Source organism: Lycium barbarum, chromosome 8, assembly GCF_019175385.1.
Source record: "Lycium barbarum isolate Lr01 chromosome 8, ASM1917538v2, whole genome shotgun sequence".
Taxonomy (NCBI): Eukaryota; Viridiplantae; Streptophyta; class Magnoliopsida; order Solanales; family Solanaceae; genus Lycium; species Lycium barbarum.
This window is the reverse complement of record NC_083344.1, coordinates 130,847,012-130,865,037: the sequence shown is the minus strand read 5'-3', so window position 1 is coordinate 130,865,037 and position 18,026 is coordinate 130,847,012. Positions and strand designations below refer to the sequence as shown.

The window sequence follows — 18,026 nt, the reverse complement described above, 5'->3', positions numbered from 1 at the left end:
TTATGTAAATTGGACTCAAAACATATTTATTCTTTTTATCAATCTTTGATTCAGTAAACGATAGAAATAAATCTAGATTGTATTCATTCTTTTTGTAAATCAATTTTCATAACTTATATTATATTGTTAGTTTATGTAAATTGGACTCAAAATATATTTATTCTTTTTATCAATCTTTGATTCAGTAAATTTTAGAAATAAATCAGACTTATATTAATTCATATATTTAGATCAAATCTTAAAGGTTTAAATGACACAAAGTTCAAATATATTTTCCGTTTAAATAAAAAAACTGCTATCTTTAAATTTTTAGTGAATACTCGTTGTTTAACTTTAATTGGATGTAGCAAAAACAGAAGTATTAATTTGATGTCATATTTATGAAAGAAAAAAAGAAATTGAATTGGGCATAAATGCTAATTTTACATCTTTTCTGATAATCTTCCCAAGGCAAAGAATAAAGTAGGACCCACATGTTTTAAAATGTACACATTTCACGCACGTGGCATTGAATGAAGCAAAACTCCGAAATTTGATAGTGACGTTGTTGTACTGGAGTTATTGAAAAGTGAGGGGTATGCCTGAAGTTAAATTAAAGTTGCCTGGTTTTTTAGTGAACCCGATGCTCTTACTGCACAATGTACAACTGTCTTATGCTGATATGTTTGCAAATCGACTCTTTTACCCTTGGTCGTCCCAATAGACGACGAAAAGGCACCCAACTGGTGCTTCTAAATAGCATAGAAGAAATATAATATATAAGAGAATAAATAAATAAATATAAATATAAATTTTATTTGATTTTTATAAGTAAATATATGTTATTCGGAAGCAGCTCTCCACAATTTGAGCTCTCACTTTGTTTTATGTGAAGTTCATGTGGGGAACTAGTGGTAGATCAAAGGGAACAACTACCACTGCATTATCGATTTGGGCGGGTTAGTTTACAACCCGCAATTTAACCCCATATACGACCCAACACTTTTTGGACCCAAATATATTTGGGCGGATGACCCGTTTACTAACCTAACCCAATTCACAAGCAACCCCTTGGTTCGATTTCCTTTACAATTAAAAAAACAAAAGAAAACCTAACCCGAAACTTGATACATCTTTATCTAGTTAGCTAGAGAGAAAAGAAAGCCCCAAACCGACTTTACAACCCTAGACGAAGACTAGATTCGCAATGATTGTGGTGTATTTCCGTGGTTATGAAGCGAGGGGGTCTGCGTGGTATCGTGTCGATCTTGTTGAGACCACAAAGTCTGAAGGGAAAAAGAAAAGACGATGGAGAGCGGAAAGTGAAAAGAGAGAAACAATTCCTCCCGCTGCGGTGCTCCCTGTGGTTGATTTCGGATCTAGTGGAGGCTGGGCCGTTATTGAAGACGACATCTACGTGGCTGGGGGATGGTTCCGTGGCGATGATACGAAAAGAATCGTTAATAAGGATGTGATTAAGCATAACATTCATCATCCAGATCCTACCTCTTGGGAAAAAGTATTTTCCTTGAAAACTCCCCGTGCATCGTCCTTCCTCGCTGCCGTTGGTAGAAAGCTAGCTGTTGTCGCCGGCAATTCCACTGACGGCAGAATCAAGGGAATTAACGATGAGATGGTGGTCGATGATGTTTATGATTCCAAGTGGAGAAAGTGTGGCGAAATTTACGACCTCGACAACCAAACTTCTGAGTACCTGAGTTCAGACATAGCACATTTTGAGCATTATCAACCGTGGGACGCTAATACCACTGTTGTGGAAGGGAAAACTCAAATTGTGTTTTATTCCTTGGTTCAGGGTTCTATGCTCATTCTGGATGCATCTACTGGTGAAATAGTGAAAGAAGGATATCCCGATCATCACTTTGCTTTGAGGGGTGAGCGAGATAGTCTTCCCCCAGGTATCCACGGATCCTTTATACCATTGAGCCTTGCTGCCGGTTCTTCACATGCAGTGTTCCACGACAGTACATTCTATTACTTCACCTATGAACTAAGGCTGTACGGATATGATGTGCATCAACGGAGATGGCTCCTATCTGAATGCCTTGGAGATAAATATCCCCAACTCAAACCCAAGACTGTCCGTACAGATCCTGATTTCCCCCTTTTGGTTGGCCTCCCAAATGGAAAATTATTGGTGCTTATTTTTCGTGAACGTGGAGTATTTACAATGGCCCCCCTCTCCGTCCGCAAAAATGATTCCTCTTTAGATGTGAAGGTGGACGTGGAGCACATTCAGTATTTTCACCCTCATGATACCTCTTTCTATCCCTATCAGGGGAAGGCAATGTGAGTTCTACCCTTTACTTTCCCTTTTTAGTTAAGCCCAAATCTGTTTGGTTCTATTCACTGTTTATTAGGAATTGAGAGGAGATCTCATTTGAGATTTCTTTATTTACTGGGATGGCAATTTAAGACAGAGTTACAACCAAAATAGTATACCTAAAGGAACGCCAAACCATGGTTTCCTGCAGACCATAGAGGTGCTTGCTTTTATTTTTTTATTTTTTGTAGATCTTTGCTCCTAGTAATAAGTTTTGAAATTTAACACTGTTACATAATATTCAAACGAAAAAAGTACAAAGATAACATTGCTACACATAAGGCCCACGCGAAGCAATTGCAGGGCTTACTTTATATGCCTTCAGCTCCGTTTGTCACTCGCCTTGAATCAAAGTATCAACCGCAACTTCCTCCTCTTCTTTACAAAGAAAACTGTTTTGGGATGCAAGTTCAATTTTAAGTGATCTGGGTTAGGATTAAAGGGTTGGAGATCACAGAGGAATCATCCAGTGTTTTTTTTTTTAAATGTAACATTGGTGTGTATTGACTTAATCAGTGCATAGGTTGCATTGAAACCATATCTAGGTAAATCTGTTTGCACCAAAAACAAAAAAAGTTTGATGCAATTCAGCTTGATCTTTGCATATCACTACTACTGTCTTCAAAGCACCTTGAATTTCTCTCTATCCATATTGTCCACCAAATGCAATCGTGGAGGATAGACAGTCCTCTATCTATCTCTGTCTGAGGCTCTTATTTTGTCCTCCCAAAAAGAAGTCTTGTGACCATTATACACCTTATTGGTGGAATGGCTCCACAAGAAAGGCCAAAGAGCTCTGATGGATCTCCGCAGACTGACACCATAAGGAGTGTGCACTTTCTTGGTTATCCACTTGTTTTCTTCCCCATTTTTTGCTTTGATCATTCTTCCCCAGTATGGTTGAGGTGTATGTGAGTACCTCCATAACCATTTAAGTTTAAAGCTTTGGTTTGTAGCTTTAAATTCCTAATACCTAGTCCTCCTTGCTTCTTCCCCAATAGAACATGATCCATCTTTACTAAATGGGAAACTTTTTTTTTATCTTGATGTCCCTTCCGGAGAAAGTCCCTCCCCTCCTGATCTTGTCTAGTCTTTCAATCACTCCAGCAGGAATGGGAAAAACAGACATCATAGAGTAGGGAGTGCATCCAGAACTGAATTTATAAGTGTGACTCTGCCCCCTAGAGATATGTATTGTGACTTCCACCTGGATAGCTTCTTCTCACATTTTTTCCAATCACAGAGTTCCAGATATTCAAGGACTTTGATTTGGCTTCTAGAGGCATACCCAAGTAAGTAATTGGCAGTTCCCCCAGTTCTCCACCTAGAATCCTGGTCAATTCCTCCATATTATTCACACCATTAACTGGATATATGTGACTCTTTTCTCCAATTAATGTGTAATCCAGAAGTCCCTTCAAACAGTACTAGAATTACTCTCAAAATCTTCAGTTGCTCTTCATCAGCATCACAAAATATTAGGGCGTCGTTTGTATACTGTAGATGAGTGATTTCCATGTTGGCATTTGCATTCGCACTTGTGGCTACCTCAAAACCTTTGATCCAGTCATTTGTTCTTACCACTTTGATCATTTTATTCAAGCCCACCATGACCAATATAAACAAAAAAGGAGACAAAGGATCCCCCTGTCTCAACCCTCTATGTGCTGGGGAAAAACCCTTCAGGAGAGCGATTGATAAGAACTGAGAATCTGACAGTTGAAATGCAGCCAGTGTTATCAAAAACAAAAAGCGCAAAAAAGCCCAAAGGTCCTTTGGGGCTTTACGTGCAAATAAAACGTGAGCTTTATTGAAAAAAAAGCGCAAATGGAGAAAAATACAAATATGTATGTCTAGTCCAAGATTAATAATCACAAGCATGAATAATAAATATTTGGACAAAGAAGTTCAACAAAATTACGATAAAGTGAAATATATGTTGTCCACTGTCGCATCTTCGGGATTATGCCTATTGGCAAGGAAAAGTATGCCTTGATGTGGAGGACACTGAAGCGCCCATAAAGCGAGGCGAAGCGCTCAACATGTTTTGCGCCTCGCTTTAGGGCTTAAGCTCGCTTTAAGCGCGCCTTTGATAACACCGGAATCATCGTATAACCAACAATTTCCATGTTATTAAATTTCCTCCCGGAAGGGATCCATCAAACTAGATTTTGACCGAGCTCTGCAATGGTCCATCAGGGAGAGGTGAAATTGTAGAGGGATGGAAAATCGAATTTCAAAGCGGTATGGCCTGACCAAGAGCCTTGCCAAAACCTAATCTTTCTTCCACTCATTTCCCGTAAAGTGGCACGTTCCTTAAAAAGGGTCCCACAGAGATGATATGTTCTTCCATGAACCCAATTGGAGGGTGTGTTTTGGTGGACCAATGTCTAGTCAAACCATACTTGACATTGATCAGGTTCAGAAAGGAGAAAGCCCATCCCTTTCCAGTAGTATGTAGCTTTACATCCTTGAACTTTGTTGATTACCTCTCGTACCAATTTGAGCAATAAAATTGATGATTTCCCATCACCCGCTCAACGGCGAAACGAGTTAGACATCCCTTTAATAGTTTTAGTTGCAGCTTCATCATTCCAATCCAAAATCCAATTCTAAAAATAATTCCGACAACCTTTTCTAATCAAGTAAGGTGGTATCGATTATGTATAGAAACGATAAAAAAGTAACTAATTATGATTGGCATTTTCTTCCGCCTTTCTTCCCTGCATCATTTAGTTTGCTTCGTTTATGCTAATGGTTTTCTTGACATGAACGCAGAAGGTTGAAGAATACTGGATCAGGTACCATGGGAGGAGGGGTCAGATCTGCAGCGGAGAGCTAATGGTGAGGATTTGTTGGATTTTCATATTTTTGCATTGTTCAGTTTGAAGAATTCTTGGTTCAGAAAAAAACCCAAAAAGAGATAATGGCTTTTCTTTTGGTGAGATTGGGGATTTTTCTGCCTGTCAGGAGCTTTGAAATTGATGCAACTCAAAAGCTTTGAATTTGTGGTACTTCTGTAGGAGCTTAACTGTCCAAATTTAGAAAAGAAAAAAAACTTCTATTTTTAGTTGTTTGATGACTATCATTATGAAAGTTGTGCACTCATGCATATGCGTGTATAAGAGGGGGAATATAATTCTGTAGGAGCTTAACTGTCCAAATTTAGAAAAGAAAAAAAAAACTTCTATTTTTAGTTGTTTGATGACTATCATTATGAAAGTTGTGCACTCATGCATATGCGTGTATAAGAGGGGGAATATCCTTTTATATTATTTAGTCCTTTTTCCTGTGTTATACCTGCTTTGGATTACTAGAAGCAGTTGAAGATTTTGGTAATGTTATAATGGATTTGTGGATGACTCCTATTAAGGCAAGAAATGTGCATTTCTGTGGTCCGCAAAGTTTTTTTCTCTGTTTGGTATGGTTGCTGCAATTATTTGATATTTCGGATGCAGAAGTTCTAATTATGGAGATATATATCTGAAACCACTCTTTTTGCATTGCAGGCATAACACGTTCAAAGGGTTGAGTTGGTGTTGGCTCTTCAAGTTGATGGATGCAGTTAGTTTTTTCAGTATGTTAGTTTTGTGCTTTAGCTTTACGATGCTATAATGTATCAGTTTGTGTGTGACCTTTGCATAACTTATAAAATTTTGAGTTTGCTCTTTTTCTTCTATGGTTTGCCTCCTTGGTGTGTGTGGTTTGAAGGAAACCATAAAATGTTTTATATAGAAACTGTTTTCATTGAGGAAAGGTTAAGGAATTTTTATATTTTCTGGTATTGTAAGTTAGTAGAGAATATATTCCATTTTTCCTTGGTGAGGGGAAAGACAATTTCTTAACCATCTAAAAGTTTGTTTTCAATGCCTTAATCTTACGGTAGGGACGGCAATGGGGCAGGACGAGTGGGGGGTGAATCAGAAGTTATGCATATTGTTAAAAGAGAGATTTGTCTCAAAATGCACAATACCTGACCTATTTGAATCAACACAATTACCTGGACAATTGAAACTTAGCTAAGACACTTAACAGAGAGTTTTGCTGCGAAGGCACTTATTGAAAATCTTTATTGGTAAAGACTTGCTTGTGCAACATAACAGTGATAAATGCAGTGGTAACTCTGCCGCACTGCATGTCTGTAAATCTATTTGTTCACTACTTAGCTATAAAACAAGCTTCTCTCCGCCTCTTACTCCATGCTAATGTCTTGAACAATCCCTTATAACGAAAGCAATCCCCCTGGTTTAACAACTTAAGAAAAATGAAAAGAAGCAAGAAATTGGTGTCGAAGGGTGAAGGGGAAAAGAGGAAAAGGGAGAAACAGAAAACACATATAGACGCCCACGAACAGATCAACACTCTAGAAACTAAAGCAGCTAAGAGTGGTTAAGACGATCCAAGGACAACAGGTCGATGAGCGGTCGACAACCCAGTTAAAGAAAGGTTTATCCGATCAAACAAGCATTGCTCAAACCTGCGAAACTGTAGATATTATTCTTGAAAGAGATGCAAGGAAGGGTAAGTTGAAGGTGTAAATTTGATTACTTTGTTCCGTGACTACAGAGGTGCTTTTAAGCATAAAGGATACTTACATGGTTCCACAGGGCAAGGCTAATAAGTGATGCTGGATGCTATTTGTCTTATAATTGCTTGAATTTCCTCATTATTTCTTTATCACTTTTGTCTCTTGAAACACTGAAAACCAAATAAAAGTTACGCGAATTAACGAACAATCCGACATACACTTTTTCTAACAACTATTACGACATGATGCCAAGCAAGTTGGGGTCGAATATATGGCTCTTCACTCATTTAAGCTCATAAATGAAATTAGAAATTCTCTCTATTTTCTACTGTCGTAAAATCTCCAACATACACTTCTTTCAATCCACAACATTTACCAAAAATCAGAAAAAAATGATAATTAGCTTACCCCAATCTCGCTATCAGTTTCGATACTGAAATTCCACCGCCCTAATACCTCAGCAGAGGCCTAACTCATGATCATAAGAACCACCCTTTGTAGCTTTCCAGCTTCCATCCACTCTACATGAAAATAATCATAGAGAAAAATCATTTCCTCACCTAAATATGATCTGAACCAATCAACAATGACAAAATTATAGAACTTACGAGCGAGTTGAGCATTCAAGTCAGAAATGATAGTAGGGACTTCATTTTCCTGCAAAACAACTGTTGATATGTAAGAAAAAATGTTTATTAATTTATATGCGGTGGAATGAATTAAGGATATTTCTCGCAGTAGTTTCTGGTTTTTGGGCATTGAACAACTGAGAGATACATCAGAATCATTAATATTATAAAATAGTTGTTTAGCAGTACTGTAAATTTTCTGTTACCCGGACAGTTAGTAGGACAAAGGAAAAATAATAATGAGATAAACATCAATCCATCAAAAAATTAATGCTCTTTCCAAGTATTTGAATTCCTTAGTATACAATATAATTTAGAGCTATAAACTTGAGCATCTTTGCTTATATGATGTAGAAGAAATATGCATTTTTATAAAAAGATAATGACAATGCAAAGAAAGTTTGAAGAATGATAACAGTGAAGAGATTAAGTAAGCAGAAGTTACGAAACAAGCAAAAAGTTCACCAATGTAGAATAACATAATTTCAAGACCTCAAGTGAATACTATTTATGGGCGTAACGTATTTGATGAGTTCTGCTATGTTATGCTTTGATGAGTTGACAAACACGTACGAGGAACCAGATATGTTTTTCAAGGAAGCAGAAGGGATCAGGCTAGAGGCGAATACGCAGGTCAACTCTACAGCTGTAAAGCTACTGACACTGTAGCAGTGCAGCAGCAAAGTTGCTACAGCAGGGGAGTAACTAGACATGTTTCAGGGACTAGATGGGATCAGGTTCCCTAACCGTCGGAGGGTCAACTCTACAGTTGTAAAGCTGCTGGCACTGTAACACTGTAGCAGTGCAGCAATACAGTAGCAGAGTTGCTGCAGCTTAACCAATGGTCCAAGGCTTATGGTTTGTCACTTTCTCTCTCTCTCTCTCTCTCTCTCTCTCTCTCTCCCTCCACATATAAAACATCATGTTCCAAGTGAAAATTGATCGTAAGTTACTTAGTGTTTTGCCTAATTTTTGGAAAAGCAAAGTGAATGCTATTGCTTAAGCCAAGGACTTGCAAACACTGACCATTGATGAGCTCGTTGGAAACCTCAAAACCTATGAGCTGAAAAGATAACTAGATCTGGAAATAAGGGAGACAAAGAAAGATAAGAACCTGGTCCTCAAGGCTGCTGCTAAAAGTGGCTCAAGTGATAATAAGTTGGATATGGCATCTCACTCGAAGATTTCAAAAGATGGTCCGGAGATTTGTGGGTTCCAAAAGAAAAGAAGCTCCAGCAAAAACCCCAAGGGATATGACTGTTGTCACAAGTGTGGGAAACTTGGGCATTTTATCAAGGAATGTCCTCTCCACAAGCAGTACTATTACAAGAACAACTTGGGAAAATGTGAGGATCTCCCCTCCGCAAAGGTATTGTCAACTCAGCAGTGCCTGCCAATTCGAACGGTCTTACACCTCATGCCCGCAGCATGCCCTGGGTAGCACATGCCCGCAGCATGCCTTCGCCCAGGTTCGAACCCGCTACCACTGAGGCTTTGTCTTCCACAGAGGGACTATTACAAGAACAACTTGGGCAAAGCAGCAAAGAGGAACTAAGTCCCTGACAGAAAAATTCAAAAGAAGAGAAGCAACTGACAACTTTGTGAAACAGGCTCTGGTTGCGTGGAGAGATTCCTCAACTGAGTTTTAAGATGAATATAATCAAGGAGAGGCGTATGTGATAGCTGTTGACGATGGACTTTCAAAGTATGAATCAATCTTTGAACTCATGGAAAAATCTAATGATGCCGATGATGACAATGAACACGATGAGGTAAGTTTTCTTGATGTTCAGAAAAACTTGAAAAGTTACTCTTAAAAGAAATTGATGGCATTAAAAAATATGTTAATCGATACACATCATGGCCTCCTTAAAGAAAATGGAGTTCTAACTGAAGAAATTGGTGAATTAGAAAAAGAGAAGGATGACATGGTAGTTTCCATCATAGATCTGAAGGAACAAGTTGATGAAGTAACTAGAGAAAATTCTTTGCTAAATAACCAAATGAAAAAAAATAGATGAACACACCTTCTAGAGAAAAGGAAGAGGCTAGTAAGATTCATATTGAGATTGAAAAGGAACTTAACAAAACCAAGATGAATCTTACTACTGCGCTTGAAAGGAACAAACAGCTTCAAAAAGGTTCAATGGAAGAATCGTCCCATTGTGGAGGCTACTTGGGAGATCCAGTCCGATATGTGTAATAAGTATCCCTAGCTTTTCACCCAGTCAGTTACCTTTCATCTTTTTTCCTCCCTTTGTCCATTCGAGGATGAACGGTTGTTTAATTGGTATCTGATGTAACGACCTGCTAGGTAGTTAGGTATGTGTCGACCATTTTACCCCTTCCAGTTCATTTTCGAGTCTAGGAGTGAGTTTAGTGAGAACTTGAAGAGTTAGAATTCTAAAGTGAAGGCATTACGTTTTTTTATGTGCACTTGGTTGAAAACTTGTTTTATTTCCGTTGGGGATTGACTTGGTAAATTAGACCTTCGTTGAGAATTTCGAGGCCATGGGTAAGTCCGTGGCGTGTTTGTATCTATGTGTGAATGTCTGGTTTGTGTATTTAGGGCCTTGGCCACAACTCAAATTACGGATCGTGCGGGCACCTACATTTTCCTCACCTAGTAGGCGAACCCGTATTCCCATTAACCCGTTATTAAAACTCTTTTCATGATTCAATAACTGATAATCATATATAGTCTGTAATAAACACAATTAACACTCTTTTAAAATGTAACATTTATAAGTTCCGGGACCTAGTCTAGACATGTACAAGAGCTTTCACAATACAGGGAAACAGACTTAAATAAAAAATGACCCAACTTCTGCCTTGGAATAAGATGCACATAAATCGTAGGGAGATGTCTGCTGCTCCGACTAAAGAAACTTTCAAGTATAACCTAAAGCACATCTACACCGCAAAAAGGATGTAGCAAGAGTAGTATCAGCACACCGCACGTACTGGTAAGCATCATAGGCCGACTAAGATTAGTTTACGTAATACAATATAAAATAGAAAGATAAACAGATACGTACAATCATACACCTTTATATATCCTAACCATAAGTGACAGTTTCAACCGAAAAACATCCCCTATCCCTTAAGCATTATTATGTCCACTCAACAACCGAATTTCATGATTAGCATACCACAATCGCCCACACTAGGCGGACTTCTAGACCAACTAACCTATGAAAATTTTAAAGACCGAGCATCGCCCTATCTCAATAAAACTACCAAACCTTACCTTCCTTCTCCATGACCTGGCACACTCGAGATTTGCCACCTAGACACAGGAGCTCAATAACCCATAATAGACACACGACATTAAATGCGTGACTAACTACAGAAGAAAGAGTAACACGCAAAAACCAACTGATACCTCGCCCGCACTGTGTGGACTTCCCCCAAGCATTAACTATCTCACTTAGTTTATATAACCTTGAATTATTACATACCACCCCAACTTGATAATAACGGGGATCAACTACAACTTATTAAGATTGAATTAGCCTGATGCAGTATAGCCAGGATAAGTATTAACACCCTTTCCCAAGATTTAATCAACCGTACAAGTAGGCAATAACACGTACTCATAGAATATCATCAATAGCGAAAAACCAGTATCGAATCAATAAAGGCGAATTCAATGTGATGTAATAAATACTATGCAAGGTTAGTATCATATCCTGTACACACATGCCAAATGATATTATTTACCCATTCAATCATGACTTGCAGAGGACTCATGGTGTCTTTGTACTACTCGCTCCGGAATCTGACTTCAGATCACGAGCCCTTTTACCTTCCACACCGGAACAGACCTCGGATCACGGATACATATCGTATATTTCTCACAGGTGCCACTTTTTCTTTCTTAGTTACCATAAGTCTCTCATCAATCTTTTTCGAATCGTTTCCATCACCTATGAGTGAATGAATGCAACAATAATAAATGAATATGCTATGAGAGTCACAATGCTATAACCCATACCAAGCTTATATAAATCAACTTGTCACAATAAGAGCATGAATTCATCAAGATCACAACATGAATATTCGTATGGAGACATATGAACTCAAGTTACAAGTCACCCACACCCATGACATATCAAGCCTCTAAACTAATAAACATTGAAGGTAACCGAGTCATATTCGAAACTTAAAGCAATGCCAAAACTACTGATACACTCCTTCATTCCCTACAGATATAACACTTACACACCTAGGTTTAGGTACTCACCTAATGGCATGCACACATGAATCTACATCTGTAGTAATCTAAACAATATCCAACAAAACTCCATGTTTGAAGACCTAATCATGCTTTCTCCTGTCAATTCTACACGTATATACAACTCACTAATCAAAGTCTAACTCAAGTAATCCATAACCTACCTTGATGTAGAGCAGCTGCCATGAATGTGCATGGAGTCTTCTTCTATGCGTTCCCGAATCGAAAGCCTTGACAGAGAACTTTAGAAATTTCACAAACCTGAGAACAAGAGTCAACATTAATCATGCATAATAATCTAGACTCGCTGGGTTATTAATATCTATAAGTCCTATACGGTCACCCTTCTTTTACGTATTGACGAATTACTATTGGAGCTAGTTTTATCTTTCTAAACGATATTGTTAAGCGAATTTTATGAAAGTGCGGGGTTCCTGCTCAAGATTATTCCTTACACTTTTCTAGGTGAACACAAGAATCAAGACTTCTTCTTTTATTATTCTTGAGAGGCAACTTATTACAGGAGGGATTATCTTCTTCCATAATGTTGATGCTTATTTTGATTAGATGGTTTATTTATTATTTAGCATGATATTGCTTGTCTTAAAGCATTCCGAAGTATTACGGAAGGGAAAAGCTCTAGCAGAATAGGTTACATTCTCCAGTTCTGCATCTGAGGTAGGTTATGATTTTCTTGAGTTAGACTTTGATTAGTTGATTTTATATGTAATAGAATTGATTGGAGACAACATATTAGGTCTTCAGACATGAGAAGGATGGATTCAATAGATACTCTTCTTGTTGATTGAGATGACTGCATATTCTTGTTCTTGTTGAGTTGATTTATCTGAGTCTTGTTATGACTTGTGGCATGGTGCCTTGTATTTTTTAACATTGATATTATTGGCTGGTCGTGTTCCATATTGACTGTTGAACTAGAAATACGTTGAGGTTCATTTCGTGATCGGATACAGAAATATATATAAAAGCAAATTTGACAGGGGATGAGGACGTGACCTAGTTATGGGCTCGTGATCCGAGGACAGTTTCGGAGCGAGTGGTACATAGACACCATGGGTCCCCTACAGGTCATGACTAATGAGCGAAAATAACTTTTAGCATGTGTGTACAGTTGAGATACTATCATTGATAACATTGCATTACATTGGACTTTATCTTATTCTGGTGATTTTGGGTGGTGACTGTTTAATGATATTATTTGGTTGTGTGTTGTTGTGCCTATTTGCCTATTATGTTAATTTTATGAACGTACGCATGATACTAATCTTAGTAGGCCTATGATATCTAGCGGTACATAGTGTTTGTACTGATACTACCTTGTTGCACCCTTTTTGAGTGCATATTGTGTCAGAGACTTCATCCAGGCCTCACATTTAGCCTGAGGTCATATCCTGTTCAGATCCGAGGGTGAGCTTTAATCCCTGTCATGCCGCCTAAAGATCTTTCCTATTGATGTCTATTTCGTTCTAGACACTTATGATGTTTCAGAGACATTTTTTTTTATTCTTAGATAGATTATACTTTAGTGTCCTTGTATGATGACTTTCGGATTTTGGGATTGTAATAGTTAGAATTTCGCACTTTCATTTTATTATGGAATGACTAGACAATTTTATTATTTTATTCATAATTTTGATTTATAAGAGTTTAAATGGCTGAGAAATTAGTTAAGGGGATGATTCTCTCACTAGGGGGGTTAGTGTGGATGCCATCACAACGGGTTGGGTCGTGACACTGGTCCAGGACCAGAGGATTGCAAATGAGAGAGTCCTTAAAGATTTCTCTCCTTGAGCTCCTCCTTGCCTAGCCCCACATCTCCTTTGTCCACAAGTCCTTAAGCCCTTCCAAATCCCTTTGAATTTCTGTCCTTTTGAATCTTATCTCTTAAAGACGTTGGTGTTTTTTAGTTATTTGAGTATCGCAACGTGTACTGTTGATACTACTGAGTTCTTTTGTTGTTATCAACTTTGGGCATTTTCTCTGTTTTGTGCATTGATATTAAACTTGCTTGTTACGGTTATTGCTTGTGTTGTGTTGCCCAAGTGGCCATGAGTTAATGCTACTGAACTTCTTTTCGCTTGTACCACTATTATTACTCTTTTCAATGATGCCAAAAGGGGGAAGTTCAAAGGGTTCAAGGGGCTAATTTATATATGCTGGTGATGCAGTTATTGTTAACATATTGTTGTGATTGAAAGATAGGTCTGATCTAAGGGGGAACATGTGGGAATCTGGTTCTCAGGGGGAATATCAATAGGGGGAACAAGTGGGAATCTGGTTCTCAGGGGGAATATCAATTATGGGTTTGTCATCATTAAAAAAGAAAAAATTGATATGTAATTGTTGACACCCAATTTTGTCCCGCCTCTCCTCCGAAATAACTATTTACGCTTCTAATATTTTTGGCAAATTAAAAAATGTATTTATATTTTACTATAATTATTAGCTTCTTATTAATACCGGCATTGCATTATCCTGTCATTATCTTTTATTACCGTTTCTACTACCATTATTATTATTATTATTATTATTATTATTATTATTATTATTATTATTATTACCAGCTTTATTATAATTCACATTTTTTTTATCATTTCAGCATTTTTACCACCATATGCGCACGCATCGCATTTGTTTTCGCACCGTGAAATAATATCTTTCATTTACTGTTGAACTTTAAAAAATATTTTGCACGACTATTACAATGTCATATAATTTTATTATCCGAGCACTAATAATTACATATTTTATATTAAGTAATATTTAGTCCGTGTTAATTCAGTCCATAATTAAATCCTAAAATATTTGGGCTAAAGCCTAATTCGTGAAACCAGTCCACACTTTAATTCACTACTCAGCCTACATTTTAATACCCAACCTACATTTTTCAGCCCACTATTCATTCAACATCAGCAGCCCATACCCGTTTTAATTTTCACCCGACCCGGCCCAATCTACTTATTTTTTTAGTTGCTGTAATCCTCTTTCCCTTTCCTTCATATTTTTTCCTCCACACGGCGCCTCCCCCTTCCCCCTTTTCTCTCTGATTCGCGCCTCTCCACCATTTCTTCGTCCCCACCACCGTCGTTTGCCCCTCGCTCCTCTTCCTTTTTCAAACACCGCACTTCCCCCGCTCCCTTTCTCTTTCTTCAGCGCAAAAGCTAAAAAACCTATAAATAGTTGTGAGTTTAATCCTTAAGGGACGGGAAAAAAACGACAAAATCCCCTATAAAAACATAAGCTTTAGCCGTCTCAACCTCTAGAAAATAATAGTTTTCTTTTAGTCTCAATACTTTTGAATATCGAGTCCGAATTCCAAGTCATTGTTTTGTTCTCGTTTTCCCTCTGTTATCATTGCAAATCTGAGCGTACGCGAATTCGGAGATTGTAGAGTTTTCGAGGGTAGATCAGAGATTCAAGGTCCCATTTCGCTGCACCCGAAAAAAGTAATCTTCTTCCTCATTTTAGTGTTATTTTCTTTCAGTTCTGTTTATTTTCGACTTCTTGAGATTAGCTATGTTTTAGTTCGGTTCCTGCTTTAATATGTAATCCTTAGTTCCTTTTCCCTTAGTTTTAAGGCTAATTTATGTTTTTCGAAGGATGATTAGTGTGCTCAGTACTCGTTTGCGCTGTTGCTTTATTAATGTGTTGTTGTTTGATTAGTGTGAGATATCGAAACTGCTTGTTGTATGATGAAGCTTATGTGTGCTGGTTTGGTGGCTAACTTTTAAAATGATTTAGCTTCGGTTCTGATATGATTGGGTAAATATGGCTGTGAGAATGCAGTTATAAATTAGGTGTTTAAGTTCAAAATATTCAATGCTTAAGTATAGCTGCGCAAATAGTCATTTTTCAGTTTTCCATGTTCTACACATAAGGGATTAATTTAAGGATTAATAATGGCTTACCTTAACTTAAAGTATTATTGAGTTAGCTGTTTAATTTTGTTGTGATTTAATTCGAATTAACCGTTATAGAGAGAGTTTATGTGTTGGTTAGTACAATTCTTGGGGTCATTGTTTGTTAGGATACATGAGGAATATATATAATTTCTACTTTTTTTATTAGTATGAAAAATAAAAAAAGTAATAAAATAACTGTTTCAAGTACTAAAATCTGTTCTGGGAAAAGCAAGGGGAATGGCTATAAACCCAATTTACTTTTCTTTAAAGATGAAGTAAGGGAAATGATTTTTGGACTTAATATGATCACAACCTTTCAACTTCGCGATTCTGTATAAGCTATGCTTATCTTCTTCTCCCCTATTTGGTTTATTTAATGTCATAAAGGAAAGATTCTATAGTTGTCGTAGTAATTACAGTTCAAAAGTCTGCCACCATTTCATACGCTAAAAAAATGAAAAGAAAAGTGTTACTCCTACTTTCTTGTTCCCCTCTCTGTCATCAGCTTATCCCTGTGTTGAATTACCATGTTTGGTATGAAGTCTTTATTTGTCTAGCATATTATGTCAATGCTTGCACTAATTCCCTCTTGACCCTCGAGTTTAGAAATTTTTGCCTAATGAGAAATTTGAATAAATAAAAGGGGCCATATTGGCCATGTGAGGAAAAAGGATGACCAAAATAAGTCATCCTTAAAAAGAATAAAAAATTCTAGAGAAAGGAAAAAGAGAAGAGAAAATTCTAGAAAATAAAATAAGCTAAAAGAAAGGAAAAATCTAGAGAGGGGCATGTGCCCCTCACATGCATGCAAGATGATATATATATATATATATATATATATATATATATATATATGAAGGGTGTTCATATTCATTAAGAAAGAATGAGAGCAAAAAAAAAAGATGAAGAGAGGAGAGACTTAAGGGGGGGGGGGGGGGGGGGGGTTCGGCCAAGAGGCCAAAATTTCAAGGCCAAGAATCTTGCCCCTAAAAATTTATTTCTTCATGTATTCCTACCAATTTGGAGGTCCTCGTCAACGTGGAAGGGTTGTTGGAGCAAGAAAAATATTGGTTTGTGCAAATGGGCAAGCTAGCCGTGGGAAAAGTTGATGCAAGAGGTGAGATTCAATTCTTATTTTTATGTGTTGTGGATGATTTTTATATGTTGTGAGATGTAGAAATGAAAGAAGTTTATGAAAATACAGTGTTATGTGTGAAGTAGTAAAGATGGTCGTGCATGTGTGTGTGTTGTGTTGTGTTTGGTTGTTATTGTAATGCGTTGAAATTAATGAAATTCATGGAAATATTGATGTGGTGTTGTAGCCGTGCATGTTGGTGTTGTAACCGTGTGGATGTGTAGTTGGCCGTGTGGTGTGTTGTGTTGAAGGGGTAGTGAACTCATGGTATTTAGCATGTTTTTGTGTTGTTGTAATGCATAGACAAAATGAATGAAACTTATGGAATGTTGTATGTGGTGGAGTGGCCGAATAGGGTCTGCTTGGTGTGCATGAAATGAATTAATGTTATCTTGTATCTTGGTTGTCGTCGATATGAATACTATGACATAAAATGAAGGTTAATAATCCAAGTTGAAGTTAGAAACCGCGTGGGCTGTTTTCGAGAGTTAAAGTGATTTATGTAGAATTCTTTGTTTGATAAAAATAATGTGGTTAACGTATGAAATTGTTGATATAGTTTATGAATTTGAAAGGAAGAAACGTAATGTTGTGCCTCTATGGGAATTGTTGGTTTCGGGTTCAATAGGGTGTTGGATGGGTTATTTTGAATATTATGTGGATTGGTTAGAATATTGTTGAGTTGTGTTTAAGTGGCCTCGGAGTAATATTTGAATATGTGGTCTTTGAATTAGCTTGAAAATATGTAGCCTATTTGAATAAATAGGATGTTGATGAGTTGTGTGGAAAAGACTTGCAAATGCTAGAATGTATTTGGAATTGATCCTTAACGTTGGTAACATGATTATTGGCATCGTTGATGATAGTTTGACCGGGTAGAATTCCCGGATTGTTGTGGTTAAAAGATAACCGAGTGAGAATCTCGGGGGTGCCGTATGTACAGGGGAAATGCTGCCGAAATTTCGGTAGCCCATGAGTGAACTTGTATGAAAAGTTAAGGAAAACACAATTCGATGAATCTAATGATCACATGGGTCTTTTTGAATGTAGACAAGCCAGTTGGGATGAACAAGTATAGCTAGCAAGGCGGCGCAGGTATGCAAGGCTTACCTCTTCTTTTTATGGCATGTCGTAGAGCCAATAGGCTATGATATAATGTGCACCTGAGGTAACTCTGTCCTTCACTTCTGAGTTTGTTTATGACCCTGATTCATGTCATATATATGCCTGATAGTATAATTAAGTTGTTGT

At 37.4% G+C, this 18,026-nt stretch overlaps 1 protein-coding gene across 1 annotated transcript; it reads left to right on the top strand.

Annotated features, from left to right (window-relative positions):
- The first annotated feature begins 870 nt into the window (after nt 1-870).
- On the top strand, nt 871-6,000 carry LOC132607469 (uncharacterized). Its single transcript, XM_060321445.1, has 3 exons — nt 871-2,289; nt 5,102-5,167; nt 5,833-6,000. Exons 1-2 carry the CDS (start codon nt 1,187-1,189, stop codon nt 5,163-5,165), a joined length of 1,167 nt encoding a protein of 388 aa, XP_060177428.1. The 5' UTR covers nt 871-1,186; the 3' UTR covers nt 5,166-5,167; nt 5,833-6,000.
- Nucleotides 6,001-18,026: the final 12,026 nt, after the last annotated feature.

What these genes read in the sequence shown, in the direction of transcription:
- LOC132607469 (XM_060321445.1), top strand. Translation starts at nt 1,187, where the DNA reads ATGATTGTGGTGTATTTCCGTGGTTATGAAGCGAGGGGGTCTGCGTGG. An exon ending in CCCTATCAGGGGAAGGCAAT is followed by an intron (nt 2,290 to 5,101) that starts GTGAGTTCTACC and finishes ACATGAACGCAG; the next exon opens with AAGGTTGAAGAATACTGGAT.